This window comes from Papilio polytes, unplaced genomic scaffold, assembly GCF_000836215.1.
Source record: "Papilio polytes unplaced genomic scaffold, Ppol_1.0 DF822067.1, whole genome shotgun sequence".
In the NCBI taxonomy this organism is placed as follows: Eukaryota; Metazoa; Arthropoda; class Insecta; order Lepidoptera; family Papilionidae; genus Papilio; species Papilio polytes.
In genome coordinates, this window is record NW_013527137.1 from 7,708,771 (window position 1) to 7,730,365 (window position 21,595).

Genomic DNA, 21,595 nt, shown 5'->3' on the forward strand with positions numbered 1-21,595 from the left:
TAAGTATATAACGCATCTTCATAAGCAATGCTGTATGTTTTCTCGGCACATAATATCGGTTTTATTGTTATGTAAAACCGTCATATTATTAATCTTACTATCATAAATACGAAAGTGTAAACTTTCTGAACAAAAACATCCATCCATCTAATGGTATGGATGGATGTTTGTTAGAAGGTTTATTAGTAATTTTTCCGAGATGTAGAACATAGTCTGAAACAGATAGGCTACTCACTAAGTTTTCTTCTCATTACGCCAGGACGAAATTGCGAAGACTATATCTGATTTAGTTTCTTTAGAGGTCTACTTTTAGCCCCTTTTCCTTCCGCCTATTTCTTATAAGGAATGCATGAGAAGAGAAAATGGATTTGATAGAGGAGACGCACAGGAAGGGGAAATATCCTCTTTATGGGTCCATTAAGGGTAGGCAACGCATCTGCAATTGCAAGCGTCTTTGGGCAGCGGTCGCTTCGCCATTTCGGCGGATTCATGTGGCCGCTTGCTCGTTTGCCACTTTAAAAAAGTACAATGACATTAATAACAAAATAGCCATTCAATATACCCGCATGAGTACGAGGTCTGCTGCCTCCACGGCGACGTCAGTGCCACTGGCGATGGCAATGCCCACGTCAGCCTGCGCCAGCGCTGGACTGTCGTTGACGCCGTCGCCAACCTGCGTAGCAATACAACGCATAAGTACTGTGATCATTTCTCTTACTAATATATATGATGGATGTTTGTTAGAAGATATTTTACGGGTCTACAAATCTAGATCGAATTTGGCACAGATGTAGAATACAGTCTGTACAAACACTTAGACTACTAATTTGGTATTTTTTTCATCCAGGCGAGGTTGCGGGCAAAAGCTAGTATTTAATATAGACAAATATTTAATCGATATAGAAATTTAAATAAACGTGTTTAGATAAAGATATTGGTGGGATAAAACTTACCATAGCTACTTTCTGTCCTTGTTCTTGTAGTTTTTGTATTTTGGCCACTTTGTGCGAGGGCAGCACCTCTGCGTATACTTTGTTGATTCCCACCTACAATAATTATCACATTAATATATTTTGTATACGTACTTTTGCATATGCGTACCATATATGTGTATACGTAAATCTTACTAATATTAAATGCAAAAGTTTAAATGGATGTTTGTTACTAAACTAGATGAAATTTGGCATAAATGTAGAGGATAGTCTGGAAGAACACATAGGCTAATTCCCTCTTTTAGGTTTAAAGACTGTATTTTCAACAGACTATTTTACAAAGTCACTTGAGAATATTATTGCACTTATAACAGGTAGTCGGCAATATTTGTTATTTCATAAATTTAATTCGTATTATACGTAGAAGTGTATGTACGTGCGTATACGTATGCTATGTGTTTCTGTCTGTGTGTCTGTGTGCAGTACTGGCCTGTCGTGCGATGGCCAGCGCTGTCTTCCTGTTGTCTCCAGTGAGCAGGCAGACCTGCAGGCCCATGCGCTTCAGCCAGTACACAGCTAAGTGCGCCTCCGGCTTCACCTCGTCCGCCACGCCGATAGTACACACTAACTGATCTGTGTACCATAATCTTACTCTTACTAATATTATATATGTGAAGGTTTAGATGGATGTATGGATGGATAGATGGACGTTTGTTAGAGTTTGTAGCCTAAAGGGCTGATTTCGATGAAATTTGGTATCTGTTGTACTTACGTTTAACTTGTAAGTGACATGAAAGACTCTACCAAGTTTACAAGTACAAAACAAAGGTCTTATCTTAAATTATTTCCAGCTCACTATTCAATACTTAAGTATTGAATTTATACTTAAGTAACCTAACAGTAATAATGACTGAGGATTAAACATATAAGTCCCAAAGGACTTAATGTCAAAAATGCTTAGACTTTGTCCCACCACTGGCTGATAGAGTCTAAAATAGATTAAAAATGATGTCACTGTCAGATAAATTCATAAAATCTTATTTTTCCATCACATGCTTGACATGTTGGGTTGTTACTAGCCAATGGTGGGACAGGTTCTTTTAAATTTAATTCCCAAATCCCTTAAAAACAACACTTATCCTAAATAGGAAGAAAAAGTATTAGAAAGAGAAGTAAGATAATGGATAGAAGAGGGATACAAGCATAACAGTTTGCTTACAGTCACGAAGACCGGGACACAATGTCAGAGAGAGATAGAACTATACACAGGTATCAGAATGTGAGGGAGAGTGAAAGAGATGTATATATTACCGTTGATAGCGGCGAGGACGGCGGTGCGGCCGAGCAGCTCGTCGTGGCGCAGCTGGTCCTGCACGCGCGCGGGCACGGCCACGCCGTTACGAGACATCCACTCGCGGTTGCCGATTAACACTACTTGCTCGCTGCCAGACTCCTACAAATCGTACTAATATTGTTTTAATATTAATTAATCCGGTTTTCCGTTCCCATACTCTCCTTATAAGAAAAGGGTGGTAAAGGGAAAGGGATTTAAATTAGGCCTCCGGCCTTCTTATAAATGCAATTGGATTGGATGGAAATGGATGGATGTTTGTTAGAGTTTGTTACCTAAACAGCTAAACGTATGACGATCAAATTTGGTATAGATGTAGAGAAAAGTTTGGAGGAAGACGTAGGTTACTATATGATATTACACTTTTGTTTTTTTTATTTCACGCGGGCGAAGTCGCGAGAGGAAGCTAATAAATTGTTGAGAATTAAAACCATTTATTCCAGGTTAGTTATCTTTTTGTTCATCCCCCTGACTTAACAACAACACGTTCCCATGGTAACCGCTTACATTTTTATTTCCAAAGAGTATCAAAATTATTAAACATGTCACAAATTAAAAAGCTAATTATCAAAGAACATTTACAGTAATAACAGCATGTTTTTGAATAATTATTTTTTTAAAATCCTTACACTAACGACACTCTTTAGTCTATATACTTTCACGCTATTTAATCTAGGAGATGAATAAATTGGAAAAAGTAGTCATGCAAGAAAAGCACAAAAACTACAAGCAAATACCAAACAAGCAAGTTTCCTATATTTACTTAAATTTTCAGACAATCGCAAAAACCTTCGTTCTCTTGTGAACATTTGAATTTTGATATTTGGAACAGTTAGTACATATTAAGAAATGACTAACTTAGTCACTATAGAATTCAATAAGTGAAGCTACGATAGTAATACTTTAGTGATTTTGAATGTTATATGAATAGTAGGAAGGTATAATCTTGCCTGCTGGTCGGCGGGCGGCACGATGAGCGCGTGCAGGCGCGCGGCCGCCTGCGCCGAGCTCAGCGCCGCGTCCCCCGCGCCCGCCACCAGCTCCACCGGCACGCCGCATATCTGCAGCGTCTCTCCTGCCCTTAGGATAACAAACACTAATTAATTATCAATAACTGCTTTTGTGCGGTTCATAAGCCAGTATAGTTGGACATGGCTTAGTATGAACCGCACAAAGTCAGTCTTTGACGTCAGTTGCTCATACTATGCCAGTTAACAGACAGTCCAGTTATACAATACTGTCCAACTGTATTAGCCTAGTACGAACCACACTTAACGGCTGAGTTCAACACTTTGTTACGTTTAGATTGGTGTACATTTCAGCTAAAGACCATTAGATTAGCCGATTACTGCAACGAATTTTAAACTTTTGTTACATAAATCTGACAGGAGACATTTTTAATGAATTTGTAATTTAAGAATAGCGTTAACACTTAAAACGCCTTTTTATATTAAAATATCGTTTCAGTATTCGACCATAAAAGATTTCTATAGTACAAAAAAAACAAGCAATGTATTTATGTCAATTCAAATTTAAAAAAAAAAAAGTGAGTAGCCTTTGTGTTCTTCCAGACTGTCCTCTACATCTATACCAAATTTCATTGAAATCTGTTCAGCCGTTTATGCTACAAACTCTAACGAAACATCCATCCATCCATCTAAACTTTCGCATTTCTCTAAAAATCTCTAAAATATTGATAGTCAATAAACCGTTAAAGTTAAACATGGTCCTTCGAGTCGGATCCAATCAAAATGCAATACAATAGTACATACTTGGCAGCATTGATAGCGTCGCGCAGGTGCTGCGGCGGCTGCAGGGCGGGGCGCAGGCGCACGCGCGCACGCAGCCCGCAGCCCGGCGCCGCCGCGAACCCGCTGCACGACGCCGCGCGCGTCTCGCCCAGCGCGGCGCCGCACCACCGCACTATCGCTGTACACGATTCAAAACTAGTTTTACTAAGATAACTAACTTACAAACATGACGAATTTATACATACTCATAACTGGTTTTCCCACTATTTTATAATAAACTATCGCCCGCTATTAAATAAAAACATAATTAGTTACCTATTCGTCTGTCCAAACTACTCTGTGCCTTTAAAGATCTGTTAAGCCGTTTCGTAGATACATTAAATTGCATTAAAAATACGTCTTACTATACTTCTTTCCCTCTCTTTCTCTTTCTCTCTCTCTCTCACTCTCCCTCTCTCATAGCAAATATAGATTAATCCGTGAACTATTTTTTAACATTATTATGTTTACTTTCTATGAGATAACAATAAATCAAACTTTTTTTTTTTTTTATAACATAAAGTGGCAAACGAGCAAGCGGCCACCTGGATCCGCCAAAATGGCGAAGCAACCGCTGCCCATAGACATCCGCAATTGCAGATGCGTTGCCTACCCTTATCCGACGGAGGAGACGCACATAAAGTGGATATTTCCCCTTCCTATGCATCTCCTCCACCGTCAAATCCACTTCCTCTTCCCATCCTCTTCTTAAAAGAAAAGGGTGGTAAAGAGAAAGGGACTAAAATTAGGCCTCCGGCACCACACTCATCAGACGAAACACGGAATTGGTTCCATTTCACGCCTGTTTTCTGTGTGGTCGTGGTATTACACCGGGCGTGCCGGCCTATTCGTGCTAAGATGTTAAAGCGGGCACTACCACTGTTTAAAACTAAACTAAACATTTATTTCCTAAAAGGCAAAAATTATTAGTGACAGCGCCATCTTTTGTTCAAGACTCGACTCACCGGAAGCTACAGGATGTTCGGAGTTGAGCTCCGCGGTGTGCAGACAGGCGAGGATGTCAGGCAGGCTGGCCGGCTCGCCCGTCAGCAGCGACACCTTCGCCACGCTCGTCTTGCCGCGGGTTATTGTACCCGTCTTGTCGAATATCACCGTTTTCACCTGACAAAAAAACAATTTAACTCTGACTTAAATCTCCTAGAGTGATTTCAGTATAATAATGTACACTAAGAGGCGTATAATTAAAGGAATTTTAAATAATTTACTTCAGACGTCAAAGACTTCATGGAATTTGAGTTTAAGTGTGATTTTTATTTTTATTTTAAATCAACATCTACAGACTTTTGGTCTGTACTCTTTTTCGCACAGTTTATATTTTTTTTGTTGCGTAATCCTTGGGCCACATCGACAATTTTTAATTTTATTAATAACCAATACGTGAGTGGATCTTCAAAGAAAAAAGTCTGTTTAGTTTTCTTTGCTTTCCTATATAGCGTGTCAGTACCTATAACTTTTTCAACATCCTGTATAGTATTTTTAATAAAAAACATACTTTATGTGCATTTTCCAGAGGTTCAGCGCCTTTTATTAGTAATCCCAGCTTGGCGCCGACGCCCGTGGCCACCATGACGGCGGTGGGCGTGGCCAGGCCCAGCGCGCACGGGCACGCGATCGCGAGCACGCTCAGCGCGAAGTGGAACGCGCTCTGCACTATCAGCTCCCATCTAGTGCCGTCTCTATATATCTCCTAGGGAACAAAAGAGATGGGTATATAATCATTTTACTAGAGTGTGACAAATTAATGAATGCTGTTTTTGATATCTATTCTTTGGCTTGTTCTATTTTCCTGACCATTTTACCTAACCAGTTAGGTAAAAAGATATTTTATAATAGTTGTTATATCTTAGCGGCTCTAAATTAAGAGTCGCAGTGTTCAGCGTTCAGAACACAGTTTTGAATGTAAAGAGGCATATAAGCTAAGATATATGAAAAGAACTATACTTATAAAGCGTATTTTTTCCATTAAATAACTTTACAGTAACAAAAGTTTCTGTTAATTCGTTATAAAGTGTCCAGTACAAGGATATTGTTTTTTAAATAATTTGTAATTCGTAAGTAAATTTAAAGTAGGGAATATTTCAACTTACTGGTGTAATAGCTTTTATTCTTTCTATGTTGAGCGCACCGCTTATTATCCAGCATATCAGTGTTAATATTGATAGGAATACAACCATCGGCACGAAATACCTGTTACACAAACAATATTCATCATCACCAGCTCACTATACGTCCCCACCGAGGGGCTCGAAGCCTACCCTATTAAGGGGTGACTAGGCCATAGTCAACCACGCTGGCCAAGTGCGGGTTGGTTGACTTCACACATATCTTTGAATTTCTTCGCCGATATGTGCAGGTTGCATCACGATGTTTTCCTTCACCGTAAGAACGTCGGGTAAATTATGTACATATGAAAATTCGAAAAATCTAAAATCACATTGGTACATGGCGGGATTCGAACCCAAGACCTGTAGATTACAAGTCAAGTATTCAAACCATTGAGCCACCGACGCTCTTACAATAAACACACAAACAATATTATTAAACCACTAATAATCATAATTGAAACTGTTGCGTGTCACTGTAACACCGGCGGGGATGAGGGGCGAAGGGGCCCTTTTAGCCCTCGTCCGTCCCCCGCGCCCTCACACCGCGCCGGCCAGTTGCGCTCCGACCACAAGACAAGACATATACTTAATCAATTGCTACTTGTAACTATTCCGACCAATATCCAATCGACCAGCCTATCATTTATTTACAAACCACAATATACAGTCCACCATTGAAACTTATACAAAATTTTATGAAATCACCAAATATGTTTTACTTTATTAGAATACTTTATAACCTCTTAAGTAAACTTTACTGTTATAAAATATTTAAAAATGTATATTTCACTTCAAGAACAAGTTGCCTCGGAGTGTTCTTTTCGAGATAATAAGACAGTTTTACTATATTTTTCATTATTTATTACTATTTAATTTCTCCAAAAGGATGAAGCAAGGCAGCTGCCCCGTTTCATCCTCTTATAAAAAAGATATCAAAACTTCGAACAAGTCCATAATCTCCTCCTAAGTTAGTCCAGTGCACTAACCCAGCGATAGTATCAGCGAGACGCTGAACTGGCGCCTTGCTGGCTTGTGCGTCCTCCACTAGACGTACGATCTGCGCCAGCGTGCTGGCCTCGCCGGTGTGCGTGGCGCGCACCAGCAGCGCGCCGTGCTGGTTTATACTGCCACCGATCACCAGCGACTCTGAACATGGATATACATACATATAGTAACCGACATCTACTTTTATTTACTAGTAAATTAACCTCCGTTATAACTCCGCATAAGAAATAATGGAATCGGAAGCGGATGCGGCGTTATCATTGCTTTCGTAAGTTCCGCACTTGCGGATGCGGAAGCGGCGTTACAACCCTAGTCGAGACACAATGAACTATTTTTTTACTGGTACTTTCTCTGAACTCACAGTACTGTATTAGTTGACAGTTAATATTATATAGATGTCGTTAGTAATTATGTGATGAATGTTTCAAGTTAAGTGCTGCCAATACCTCCTTTATATATTTGAATCTCTTTTGTAAAGAACAAACTCAAAAACTACTGGACCGATTCGAAAAGATTGTTCAGTATTAGATAATCGAGTAACACAAGCAAAGCAACACAACTCCCGATGTCTATGGTCATCACCAAAACCAGAGTAACTACAATGCCTTTGATGAAAATTACTTTACTCGTTTATATTTTTTTAATAACACGAGAGTAAATTGTAGAAAGCTATTTTCAGATAAATGGAAAAACACGAACATCATTATCAACTTGCCCTTATCCCTTACAGAGGGTCGGCACAGTATGTGCTGCTCTTCTAACATCTCTATCAGCCGTCATGTGATTCCACTCCTTTCTTAAGAATATCCTCTTTCACACAATCCATCCATACTTTCTTTGGTCTTCCTCTACCTTTGTAGCTAACCACATTCAATCTTAACACTCTCTGGTCTTTATGTTATGGTATGCAAAAACACGTACAATGTTGGAGAAATGTACAGCGGGATATTGCGGACACGCAAATGACCTTGAACCGATAACATTAAAATGGCTAATAAATATAAAAGTTACCTTTACTCTTCGCTACCGGCATCGACTCTCCGGTGATGAGAGACTCATCACACGTACTCTGCCCTGATATCACCTTGCCGTCTACCGGCACCTTGGCTCCTGGCACCACCTGAGTCAAGTCCAAATTACATTATAAAACGTCCAATAAATAACGTTCATAAAAATCAGATATTATAAATGAGAAATATAATTAAAAAAAATAACATTTAAATCGATTTAAGCTTTACAAACCATACTAATATTATAAAAGTTTAGATGGATGGATGGATGTTTCTTAAAGTTTGTAGAATAAACTTCTGAACTGATTTTGTTGGATTATCATAAATGTAGAGGATAGTCTGGAAGAAACCTATGTGTTCCCCAGACTACTTTTGTTTGTTTTCATTCCACGCGGACGGAGTCGCAGGCGAAAGCTAGTTGTAAGTTGTATACCGTTATTTAAAAAAAAAAGAACAGAAGAGTACTATAAATACTGGGTTTAAATAAATGACCAAATTCCAAGTAAACTAACTTTAAGTATATCCCCCCTCTCGACCAGGTCAATTGGTATATTCTTCTCAGCGAGCTCGTTGCCGTCTCGGTCCACCGTCACCAGCACCGCCTCCGTCGCCTTCAGCGACAGCAGCTTCGACAGCGCTTCTGATGTTTTACCCTTAAAAAAAAAACAAAAAAAATTAAACACTCAAATCCTAACGTACTCGAAACATTAATTTACAATAATTTACAATAAATATTAATTTACATTATTTCATATTGCAAATTGAAAACATTTATTGAAATAAATCTTTAAAAAACATCAACATTTTCATATTTAATTGAAAATAATTATAATCATATTACGAAGATGAATGATTTGCATTTGTTTGATTTAAAAAATTCTTTCACCATTAACAGGCTATGTTGTCGGTGAGTATGTAGGCTATATTTTTTTATTTCGCGCGGGCGAAGTCGCGAGTAACAGCTAGTTTACAATAATGCTTACTTAGATAATGTCAAATATATTGGAAACTGAAATTAATTATTGTAAAACAACAAGTTAAGTTTCATATTTAATTTTTCAATTATTTCTCACTAACACCAAAAAATCAGTATTTCAGTTATTCGCTACTATCTAACTAAAAGAGATAATAAAATCTATCATACTTTAGCAATATTCTCCAGCCACCTTCCTAAGGACACGAAGACCAGCAACATTGGAGGGGTGTCAAAGAACGTCAAAGGGCTTGTATCCTTCTGTAGTGACATTGATGCTATCACCACCGCCAGGGAGTAGAAGTAACTGTGAACAAAGTCATAACCCATCATCATTCAAAAAATTAAAAGTAACTATAAAACATATTTTCCCATCTCCCTTTTACATCTTGGGAAGGGGGGGATGGCTGAAAAGCCGACGCTGGATCTCAACTCTCGGTTAAGCTGAACCTCCTCCTTTTGCCATTTGTTATTTATTTTCATAAATGTTATTTTGTGTAACGCTGTATATTTTTTTGGATGTCGATAAAAAGGTTTTTTTTTAAATCAATACACAGTGTAAACCCAACCTAAGTCATGAAAGTGTAAAAAATAAGAAAATAATTACACAATTGTGTGTAACTCACCTTATAGTTGTAGTCATTGAGATCAGTACATCCATATTGGGGCTGCCGTGACGCAGCGCCTTGTACGCCTGCTTGTAGAAATGCCAGCCGCCGATAAACTATAAAAAAAAATTACACACTACTGCAGCAAAAGTAACTTTCGATTAGTTATAATAGAATCTATAAATTATATCAAATTGTAGCAATAAATACGTTACAAGTAATGGAATTATTAACAGTTCCATACATTATTGATATTTCAATCACATAAATAAATAATCGAATACTTTCTCCAAGGTGACTTATATTACACATTTATATTTTTTTTATTATGCTAAGTTGACAAACGAGCAAGCAGCCAAGTCTATTCGCCGAAAGGAGAACAGAACAACCGCAAATCCTCGTCCCTTCCTATCCTTCCCTTACAAAAGAATCAAAGTTTACTTCAACAAGTTCCTGAAACGCCAAGTTGGCGTCACGTACCTGTACTGGCGTAGCAAAGTTGGCGTCACGTACCTGTACTGGCGTAGCCAAGTTGGCGTCACGTACCTGTACTGGCGTAGCCAACAACATCATGATGAGGTTCTCCATGCTGAGGCCGGGCAGCACGCAGCACATGTCGCGCGCGCTGTGCTGCGGCATCGTCGCCATGAAGTACGTCATCGCTATCATACACGGACCACCGAATACTAACGATATTAGGAACGCGTTACGCCATTTTCTTATTTCTTCTCTGAAAACAACATCAAATATTGCAAATAAATATAGGTAAACTGTTTTCTCCAATCATTTATTGTATCTGAAGTATGTAATGCAGATTGCGCGAAGTGTGTAAACGTGATTGTGTGAAATGTACAATTGTTACTGTGAAGTGTGTAAATGTGATTGTAATGTGTAAACATGAATGTATTGTGTAAACGTAATTAGTGTGTAAACGTTAACGTAGTGGGTAAACTTAAGTGCATTGTGTAACACTGACTGTGGTGTGTAAATGTGGCAATATAACTTACTTATGCTCTAGATAATCAGTAGCGCCGCGGCTGTTAGTACTGGCGACGGTCGCTTCGAATCCTAAACTATTGATAGCTTCGCATATCGTACGTGGTCCGATCATTTCTGTGTCGTATTTAATTTTTCCTCTGAAAAAGACGAAAGAGTTAAAAATCTTGTATACAGGGCGAAATGAAGAATTTTGAACCTAATTTCTTGGCAATAACTATACGTTAAGTGAAGCACATAATACTAAATAGTACTAACTTGGAGGTAGTCAGGGCAACAGCGCAGGACGCTACGCCGCTTAATTTAAGTACAGTCTTTTCAATTTTGCTGACACACGACGCACACGTCATGCCTTTTATCTGAGAACAATATACAAGAAATTTACAAAAATAAAACTTTTGTACACAGAATTCATAGTGATATTCTACACGGTTAAAATATGCACCTAATTTGTACATAATATACTGAGTCATTTTTGTACACAGTCGGTATACATTGAGTCATATTTGTACACAGTCGGTATACATTGAGTCATATCTGTACACAGTCGGTGTATACAGAGTCATTTTTGTACACAGTCGGTATACACTGAGTCATATTTACACAATCGGAATACATACATTTAACAGTAGCTCCCTCTGTCCGCAGCCGTCGCCATCACTGAGCACGTCTGCGGGGAAGCCGAGCGCGGTGATGGACTGCGCGATGTCAGGTGCCGACACCTTCCGCGGTTCATACCGCACCTCCGCTTTAGCGGCTAACAGAGCTATCACTACTGATTGTACACCTATGGAAACAACATTATACAATTATTTTTTTAGACAAAACTTCGACTAATTGGAAATGATTAATAACAAAAAAAATGTATTGACGTTAGTTATGAGTGTGAAAGGGTACACCAGTAGGGGTAGAGGTATAAAGAGATGGATGGATTGCGTTAAAAGTGACATCATAAAGGGAGTGATGACTGAGATTACGTATGATAGGAGTTATGTGGAGGACAAAAACCTCTAGCGCCACTACGGGAGAGGAATAAGGAGAAGGATGATGTATTATAAGATATACTTACCATATATCTTAGAGCAATGTTTCTCTATAGCGGCGACGCAAGAAGCGCACGTCATCCCGCGCACCTCTAACGTACAACGGGACGTCTGCTCCGCCATACCTGCCTCGCCTACATCGCCCTACACAAAATATAGCAAAAAATCAAAACTGAGGTCACAACACATTCTTTATTGAAATAAAGTATACCTATACTAGCTTTCGCACGCGACACCGTCCGTGTAGAATTAAAGAAACGGTAGTAATTAGTAAGATTGTATGATAAAGTATAGTAAACTGTATACATACATTGAGATGTGTCTTTGAGACATTATTCGGTCTAACCGCATCCCCTGATGCCTCGTTACTATTACTTTGTGACGATGATTCTGTAACATTTGATTAACAATTAAAGCATTTATGATATAAAGAAAAAGTACACAATACATTGGTGATGATAGTGAAAATTATACCTGAGTAAGATTGACCATTGACTGTGAGTATAGTGACGTCAAAGCCCAGGTCGTATATCGCGTCGGAGACATCTTGCGGTGTGATGACGTCACGCAGCACACGCACGCGCGCCACGCCTTCCGCGAGAGACACGCACGCCTGCCGCACTCCCGACATCTCGTGTAGACGACCTATAACACATGAATTAACTTTTTATTGTTGAACTATAAAGAAGAAGAAGAATTCAGCATAAAAAAATTTAAACATTTATATCGACTCGATTAATCTACTCTAATAGTATAGACTATTAGACCGACTTTTAAACTTATAAAATTCGAATACTAAAGGCGACCAAAAAGCAGATCAGGCCACAAATTAGAAAAAATAAATAACATTTGTATGTAAGAAACAAAACACGATGACCGTGTAATTGCAGCGCGGCATCAATTACATGCTCCTAATATTCCATGAACAGACGCAAACACATCGACTCTGTTTACTAATTATGTGCTTCGCTGCGAACAAAAAGCCAGTAATACTAAATTCGGAAGGCTTTAAAAAATAATTCCTGAACCAATCGTTTAAAGAAATTGATAATAGTGCCATCTTGTGAAACGCTAAGGTACTATTTCGATACTGGCTATTTCAACACTACAGCATTTAGATATGTTTCGTACCTTCTATAGTGTTGACGCAGGACTGGCAGGTCATCCCGACGACGGACAGCACGAGGTCGCTCTCCGCGGACCCCGACATGTCTATCAACACATCCGTCGGGATCTCTTTTGGTAACAGATTTCTAAAAAGAACGTTACAGCTATTCAGTCATTTCAATTCACCATTTTTGTAGTATATTTACTAACTGACTTGGTAATAAAAATGTTAACGTACTTAGTTTCGTCGTCGACGACGTCGGTTGGCGCCTCGAACCCCATTTCCTCTATGTGGGAGCGGATCGCCTCCAGCGAGCACACGTGAGGGTCATAGCGGAAGTAACCGGCGTGTTCTGACAGTTCCACCTGACACAAGACCAAGTAAATATCGGACGTACTTGCAAGTAAAGTCGCGAACTACATGCTCGAAGCAATTCACAACTTGTCAAAAGTATGCAAAGTTTGAATATTACCTTCGCGTCCTCAACGCCGGGCAGTTCTCTTACGGAGGTCTCGATGCTGCGCACGCAGGACTGACAGGTCATGCCATTGATGGCCACGCGCACCGCCACCAGCTCCTGTCCCGGCTCGCTGTGAACAACATGAAAAAAATGATTAGCTTCTGTATGAAAAAAAGTTTAATTGTTATGTAGAGACATAAATAGCCTATGCGTTCTTCCAGACGATCATCTACATCTATGCCAAATTCCATCGAGATCTGTTAAGCAGTTTAGGGTACAAACACTAACATACATTCATTAAACCATCGATCCATCTACACTTTCGCATTTTTAACATTATTAAAATGAGTAAACCAACATTGGGTCATCGTGGTCGTTTAAAGCCTAACACCACCCTTAATATAAGGAGAGTTTAAGCACCTCGGGAATATGTAATACTGATGAAGTAACGTGAAAAAACATTGCAAGAAGGGATTACAGGATATTAACAAAAAATACAGACGAATTGAGTTCCTCCTTCTTTTGGGAAATCGGTCAATTACATTTCACAAGTGAAGGTAGAGTTGTACAGTGACTCAATAACAAACTCGAAGCCAAACACATGGGCCTGTCACACCAAAATTGTAAATTATCTGATAGCAATTCAAGGTGTAAAGTATGTGATGGAAATATCGAAGTTAGTTCTCTTATCTGACAGTAACGTCATTTTCTATTTGAGCCTCTATCAGTGGTGGGACAGGCCCATAATATGGTTAGGTTACCCAAAGTTGAGATTATCAGTTAAACTCGATGTCGTAAGCGGTGCTTACTAGCTTATCTATATTTGATAAAAATGTATAAATATTAAAGCGTTATCTCATGACCCCAAGTTAAATTTGATATAGAGAAAGTTTATGTTATAGTTTAGTATTATATAGTTATATTCTTGTAACTATATATATATATAGTTACAAGAATATTTTACTACAAGTTTCCAAATGTACAATTATTTAGACCCAACTATTAAAAACCCGTTTTGTTTATAATAATAAAAATGCAATACTAAAAATGTAAGATATAAAAACAATAGCTTATTGCTTAATTTGCGCTATTGTAGCATTTTCACACGTTACAATAAGTTGAGCAATCTTAACGTTCATTTAAAAAATACGTGCCAATGTTTATAACAAAACTAAAAATATGGTTAACACTAGGGTTGCCAACTTAAAATCGAAAATTGGAGACAAAAACAAACGTCTTGTAGAGTTTTGTCAACCCTTAACTTGGTAGACAGTGTAATTATCTTAATTTTCTCACATCCGACTTATTCCCACCACTCACATTCACCCAAAGAATTCAATGACAAACAACACGAATTAGCAAACACGACGTCAAAACTTCGAAGTGACAACCTTAGTTGGCACAACATTAAAAAGTCAATCCAATAAAATCCAAAATAAAGATCCAATTGAGGTTAAAATATACATTTAACCGTTTTTTATCCCATTACAGGAATAAAATCATTTGCAATAAAGTACATTCAAATTTTATATGAATGCAAATTCTTTAACGGTAATAATAACGGTCCGATATTGAATCTAATGGCCGATTTTACTGCTTTAGGGTCCTTATTTTAAGAGTATAACTGTAACTTCAAACATAATCTCAGTAGAAACTTGGTAAGCAAGAAAACTTTTTAAGAGTACATAATTTTCCTCATAAAAAACGCGCGAAAACCATTTAACCGTATAACATCTTTTTTATTACGAACACATCCGTATTAAAAAATATCTATTCAATTAATACTACTTACAGTGTACTTCTTATCTTTTAAATACTGGCAGTATAACAAATAACGACACTAAAGTAAAGAAAAAAACCTGCAACCGGACGTCGCTCAAGTAACTAAATATTCAAACGCGTAATATTTCCGAACGTGTAAGTTTCCTGTGCCGAGTGCAAAGTTTAGCAGCACGCAGCGATCCAGCGCTTGCCAATATACAAACGTCTATTATTATTGTAGAGACGAAGCGCTGCAGCGCTGAATGTTTAACACCATAGTGCCGTGTGACATCTACAGATAACTCATAGTGTTGACGACATTCTAATTAACTTTTAGACGTCTATTAATAAAATAATTACTATTTAACTCAACACTCAGTATTAAGATCAATTGGAGTGGATATTAGTGACGTAAGTACGAGAATAAGTGTCTCCCTCAGTGACCAAATATTGACTCTGAGTACGGAAAAAGCCTAGTAACATTATTATCACTTTTATCACAATTTTTTTTACAAATGAATCACGTTTTTAGTATAGGTACTTTGTAGTTTTTTTTTGACATTTTAAAGCTATTTAACGCCATAAAACCTTAACTTTAATTTAACTTCGGTGCATATGTACCATTCAATGTAGTAATTTTAAATGCCTGTCGACTCGTTAGCGTTTAAACATCAATTACTATTTAGCCATGAACAACTTCTGCATGATCGACCATTGTACATATTGTACATTTTTATATCATAACTAGCTTTCGCCCGCGACTCCGTCCGCGTGAAATTAAACAAAAAAACAAACCTGAGTAGCCTATATGTTCTTCCAGACCATCCTCTACGTCTATGCCGAATTTTATCGAAATCCGTTCAGCCGTTTAGGCTACAAACTCTAACAAACATATCCATCCATCCATCTAAACTTTCGCTTTTATAATATTTTCATAATATTAGTATGATGTGGCAGGCGAAATTTCGGGGTGAGCGCTGTCCATGACATTCGGATAAGCAGACGCGTTGCGTTACCCTTTTAATAGACAGAGGGGAGGACGCACAGAAAGGGGATTTTTCGACCGACTTCCCAAAAGAAGGAGGTACTCAATTTGTCTGTATTTTTTTTTGTCGTCTTATGCGTCTCCACCTCCGACAAATCCACTTCCCCTTTCTCGTAAGAAAAGGACAGAAACAGATTGTGGACGGAGCGCACACACATCGGATGAGGTGTAAAATTGCTTCCGCTTCACGCCTTTCTTTCTTCTTTTAGCAGATTAAAAGAGTATAACTACGTATCAGTAACCAATAGTGTTACATTTTCTTAAAACATAAACAAAAGGCATCAACATGACAACGCATCTATTACTCATACTAATAATAATTGACAAGCCAACTCGGTGTTTGAATGGTTGCTCCTTGAATGGTGAGATTAGAGAAAATTGTGCCTTTATTACATGAATCGGATATAATTTATCGGATCAGATATCGCTTAAACGAAGCCAGTTGTTACAACATTTGGAATATGACGTATATTAAAGGATCAGTTAAACTTGTCATTGAATACAAGCTTTTGCCGACGCCGTCCGCGTGGAAAAACACTTGGTAAATACCCTATGAGTTCTATCAGATGTTCTACATCTGTGCCATTTATTGACAGTCGTTGAGCCGTTCTGGATATACCTTGTAACTAATATCCACATATCTATCCTTATAATTTTTTGTATTTGTGCAATTAGGAGGAAGTACTATTGGTTTCCGTTTTTCAACAATCGAGTTGCAAGCTTTCATAGATGCATAAGTATTCATCTAGAGCTTATCTTTGCAATTAATCCCTAAGTAAATGAGAAAAAATAAAAGGGAGAAACCTTAAGCAAAGTTTAGTTTCCAAATAGAAATTTACAAAAGAACGCGAAAAAGAAAAAGGTGGTAGAATGTTTGAAGATTTAATAATAATACACCAAATAAGTGAAAATAGAGGAAAAGTAATTGTAAATAATTTAAAAGTGCAATTAAACCAAAGATTAACATGATATGGAATTAAGTACCTACACACAAAATAATGTTTACACTTAACTGTTAATTTAAACTCCAATATAACGCTAATAATAAATTAAAGTAACCAAATTAAATTATAAATTACCAATAAAAATTTAAATAATACGCTTAATCTTCAAGTCACTAAAAAATTCAGTCACAGATTATAAATCAATTATATTTAATAATTACAATAATTTCCTATTAACCACCAACACTATTATAACAACTTCAACCTGCCAGCGACAATGGAATAATGATTGGCTTTGACTTATCCCAGCAGCAACAAAAGGGCGCGCAAATATCCAACATGGCCGCCGCAGACGTCAATATGTTATTAAACTATACATTCTGCGAAGATTAAATAATGACTAGGTCATTGTCTGCATAATAGTGTTTGCTAAACTTATTGTAAACTTTCCTTGTCCACATAACATGTAGTTCCAAGTATTCTCACCTCGACAAATCCGTAGGAACTCGATTAGGAACAATATACAATGCAAAAACTTAAATACTTGTCCCAGTAGACATATTAAAAACTGTTCTTGTGAAAGCTTTCTGTGTTTGGGTTTCAAAAGTATTCCCATGGTAACTTTCCTATTGTTTCAAGACCATTTCATTTATCAAATCTTTCTATTGTCCTCTCTGCATAGGAAAAGTTTTATACTCTTTGTCACATATAGCATGTCGATTAAAGGCTCCAGCCTTTCTTATTTCAACAGTCGTTTATTTTTTTAGTTTTCATCTTAAACTTCTTTTAAAAATTCGAATTTATCATGTTGTCTCTTTCACAATATTATTAAAGTTTGCATATTTATAACATTACTCTCCCTTCAAGAATGTATTATTTATGTAAACATAAATATAGAATGATTTATAGTACAATTATGAAATGTTTCTAAATAATATTTATCAAACAAATATCGAAGGAGCTAAACATAAAGGTTTAGAAATGGATTATAAAATGAAATGGTTACGCACAAGTCGATTAAAATAAATACAATGATTAATGTATAATTAAAATCCCTAAAAAACAAACATTTAAAGGAATTGAATAGCAAAAGGTCAGTTCTCACTTCCATTGACATTCTTGATGTTTTGGTTGAACAATTGGTTCCGATATTATTTACTAGCTTTCGCCCGCGACTCCGAGTCGGATTTAAAAAAAAAACAAAAATAAGTAGCCTATATGTTCTTCCAGTCTATCCTCTATATTTATGTTAAATTTCATTGAGATATGTTCGGCAGTTTAAGCTACAAACTCTAACAAACATCCATCCATACATCCATTTAAATTTATAATATTAGTAGAAAGTATGATTATCACATCATATTGATAAAGGCCGCAGCATCATTTCATCACGAGGAAAGTACTCTAATGTTAGTATACGCCGCCATTTTGCGCGCCAAAATTTTCCCTCCATTGTTTAACAAACGCGAGTGACGCAGACATTTTATATCTGGGATAAGTAGGTACCATTACTATTGGTTTACATTTACGGTCACGTTTCTAAGAATTAATGGGTTTTTAAATAATAAAAAGTAATATAACGTTGAGGTTATAAAATGTTTATATATCGTGATCATTGTTTTCTTAATAAACTTGTTACAAATAGATACGCATAACAATATTGCGTTTCCTATCGTAATACAGATTATAAAGCGAACGCCGCCTTGAGTAACATTACCCAACAATGTCGATTATCCAAGTTTCCGCAATACTGCGTTCCAACGAACTATTGTATCGATACCTCGAACGTTCAGGTATTGACCATGTGGAACGTCACTATTATTCTTGCATTCCGACGCTCTTTAAATAGTTACTAAGAAAGGCGGGTTATTTTGCTCGTTTGTATTTCAAATATAAATCGATGTTGAACCGAAAATTCGAATCGTATTCTTCTCAATTCTACAATCAATAAGATTTTTTTTATTTTTGAATTAACAAATAGGGTCGCATTGAAATCCGATACTAGCAGTTCTTTCGTTTATTGGTTCGACCCAATAATGTAATCAACATTTTTTCCTCCTTCGTTTATCCTTGTATATGCTTCGACACAGAACATTTAAATGCAGAGTGGGGTATGCAATGCATATTTAAAAGATTACTAAGCACACCGAACAATGTAGAATAAATTGTCACAATGATCACATAGGATCATTCAAGGGACGAGCCTACCATTTCGTCACGACCGGCAATGCATCTTTAGTTCCTCTGGTGTTGCGGAGGTCTATGGGCATCGTTGATCTCTGTGTTCCCACTGCTCGTTTCCTCCCATTTCTTAAAAAAAAAAAAATGTTTCTCCAGTGCGGACTCCATTAAAATCATAACATACGTTTACTATAACTAGTGCACTGGTACATTCGGTCCAAGGCTTTGCCTTTCGCTGCGTCCGGTTCATGGCATTGCTCGAAAATTATGTAACTGTCTCATAAATGTGGAGTATGTGGTACTGATATAACTTGCGAAATAACCGGAATACATAGAATTGAACTAAAATTTTACTTTACTAGAAGAAATTACATATCTAATAACGGCTAATTCCTTCACACAAATGTAAGGTTGACACAAATCGTAATAAAATAAAAGTAATTATTTTCTTATAAAAATTACCATGATCTTCGATTGCTGATGAACATTTAAAAAAAAACAAAACATGCAGCATTTTTTAGTTTCTATACAGATTAGCAAGTCATTTTCTAATTTAAATTTAAGTTAGGTCGAGAAGTTGAAGTCAAAGAACTACAGTCGAATTCATGTTTAACAAATTGATATTAACAACCTGTATGGGGTTGTCTCTATAAAAGTAAATTTTTACGAATGTCAAACTTAAATGACAACCCTAGATATAAACCTACGCCCGGGAACAACGTAAGGAATTTTTCATTAAATTCCCGGACTCCGATCACTCCCACTCGCAGACAAGTTTTACGTCAATATTTCACCGCATATTATAATAAATTCTTCTATTTGCTGAAATAGATGAAGCTTTCATCCATAATTTATTTGAATTACAATTATCAAATAAGTGTATTTGTAAATAACAGCAAAAATGGTTGTAAAATCTACTAGCGATATAATTTATGTCATCCTAAACTACTAAAATCAGTTACACAGTTAATGTGCGGCGCAACTTCATCCATACATCCATACATACATGTACATACATACAATACCATTGATACGGCACAGCCCTTAAATCTACATTTTCTTACTCGCTAAAAGCGTATGCACACCTTAACTAAACTATCGCAAAACTATTAAGTCTCGCTTTAATTCCTATAAGCTTAAATGGAGGTGCGCACACTACTCGATTTAGTTGTGCAACTAAACAGTTGAATTGGCTGCAAAACAATCGACAATCGCACACTGTTGTTTAGTCAAAGATGTGCGCCCGTTCTAAATCCGACCGTAAAATGCAATAAATAAGCGAGTATGCGTCCTCATTTTTCAGCTTATTTTTCTAAAGATTCTAGATACTTTCAATACATTACAGTTGATAAGATATTAGTTATCTATATCACGATTGTTACCACTAGGGCTGTCACCTCTCCGCTTTTGTAAAGCATATTCAGGTAATAGGCTGCATATGACTACGGTTCAGTGATTTAATCCTTTACAAAGTCTCAAGAGGTCACAGGTTTCACTCAAAGTCTTTTTTTTAAATCTACGTTTATTAAAACGTTGGCAGCCCTAGATTAGTCGCATAACCATGTCCACAACTCCCGTCCTTCATAGATATGTTCGATATAGAGCAGGATAAGATATCGTATTATTGTTTCTACCCTATAAAGATAGAGAATACACAAAATAACGAAAAATTCATAAAAAATACAAATTCAATATTATACAAAAACATAAATAACTCTATTGTAACAGGCACATGAACCATATCAATATTTCCGCAAAGGAAGTTAAAACCGCAACCAACGGTAACATGTACCCTGTAAAGTTGCCGTAAGTTGTTCCCACTGCATAACCATTACACATGTCTCTTTTCACAACCGAAAACGAGAGGGATAACAATACAAACTTTTATAAGTATCGGCAAACTACTAATTATTTTATTTATGTTTTGGAATCCACATAACCTAACTTTATTCTACACTGACCTATAACTTTCTACAACTAACCTTCATAAATGGACTGATGAACGTTGTTATTTGTGCTTGTGATTTTATCTTAAATATTACCAAAGTGGTATAATTATAGATATCTTAAAGAGATGTGCGACCGACAATAGATTAATATAAGTGTAGGGTACAAACCCACAGAGACTGTTTCTTTATTTTTTAATTTATGTACATTACTAGTTAGTAGCCTATGTGTTCTACCAGACTATCCTCTACATCTATACCAAATTTTATCGAGATCCGTTCAGCCGTTTAGGCTACAAACTCTAACAAACATCCA

The 21,595-nt window shown here is 37.0% G+C and overlaps 1 protein-coding gene across 4 annotated transcripts in view; it reads right to left on the minus strand.

The window, feature by feature from the left end:
- LOC106107277 (copper-transporting ATPase 1) overlaps positions 1–21,595 on the minus strand; it is a 42,848-nt gene that overhangs the window by 8,039 nt on the left and 13,214 nt on the right. For 3 of the 4 annotated variants that reach the window (XM_013288065.1, XM_013288066.1, XM_013288064.1), the window contains 24 exons: positions 13,415–13,532; positions 13,180–13,307; positions 12,966–13,087; positions 12,309–12,479; positions 12,145–12,224; positions 11,861–11,978; positions 11,412–11,578; positions 11,050–11,150; positions 10,803–10,931; positions 10,342–10,525; positions 9,814–9,911; positions 9,359–9,494; positions 8,727–8,867; positions 8,216–8,324; positions 7,186–7,345; positions 6,182–6,281; positions 5,587–5,781; positions 5,039–5,195; positions 4,056–4,212; positions 3,234–3,363; positions 2,244–2,385; positions 1,423–1,565; positions 954–1,046; positions 563–673 (listed from right to left, as the gene is read on the minus strand). In XM_013288065.1, coding sequence (XP_013143519.1) covers positions 563–673; positions 954–1,046; positions 1,423–1,565; positions 2,244–2,385; positions 3,234–3,363; positions 4,056–4,212; positions 5,039–5,195; positions 5,587–5,781; positions 6,182–6,281; positions 7,186–7,345; positions 8,216–8,324; positions 8,727–8,867; positions 9,359–9,494; positions 9,814–9,911; positions 10,342–10,525; positions 10,803–10,931; positions 11,050–11,150; positions 11,412–11,578; positions 11,861–11,978; positions 12,145–12,224; positions 12,309–12,479; positions 12,966–13,087; positions 13,180–13,307; positions 13,415–13,532 — 3,190 coding nt within the window. Of the gene's footprint in view, positions 1–562; positions 674–953; positions 1,047–1,422; positions 1,566–2,243; positions 2,386–3,233; positions 3,364–4,055; positions 4,213–5,038; positions 5,196–5,586; positions 5,782–6,181; positions 6,282–7,185; positions 7,346–8,215; positions 8,325–8,726; positions 8,868–9,358; positions 9,495–9,813; positions 9,912–10,341; positions 10,526–10,802; positions 10,932–11,049; positions 11,151–11,411; positions 11,579–11,860; positions 11,979–12,144; positions 12,225–12,308; positions 12,480–12,965; positions 13,088–13,179; positions 13,308–13,414; positions 13,533–15,194; positions 15,214–21,595 lie in introns of those variants that run through there. The other variant, XM_013288067.1, reaches the window with a different exon arrangement.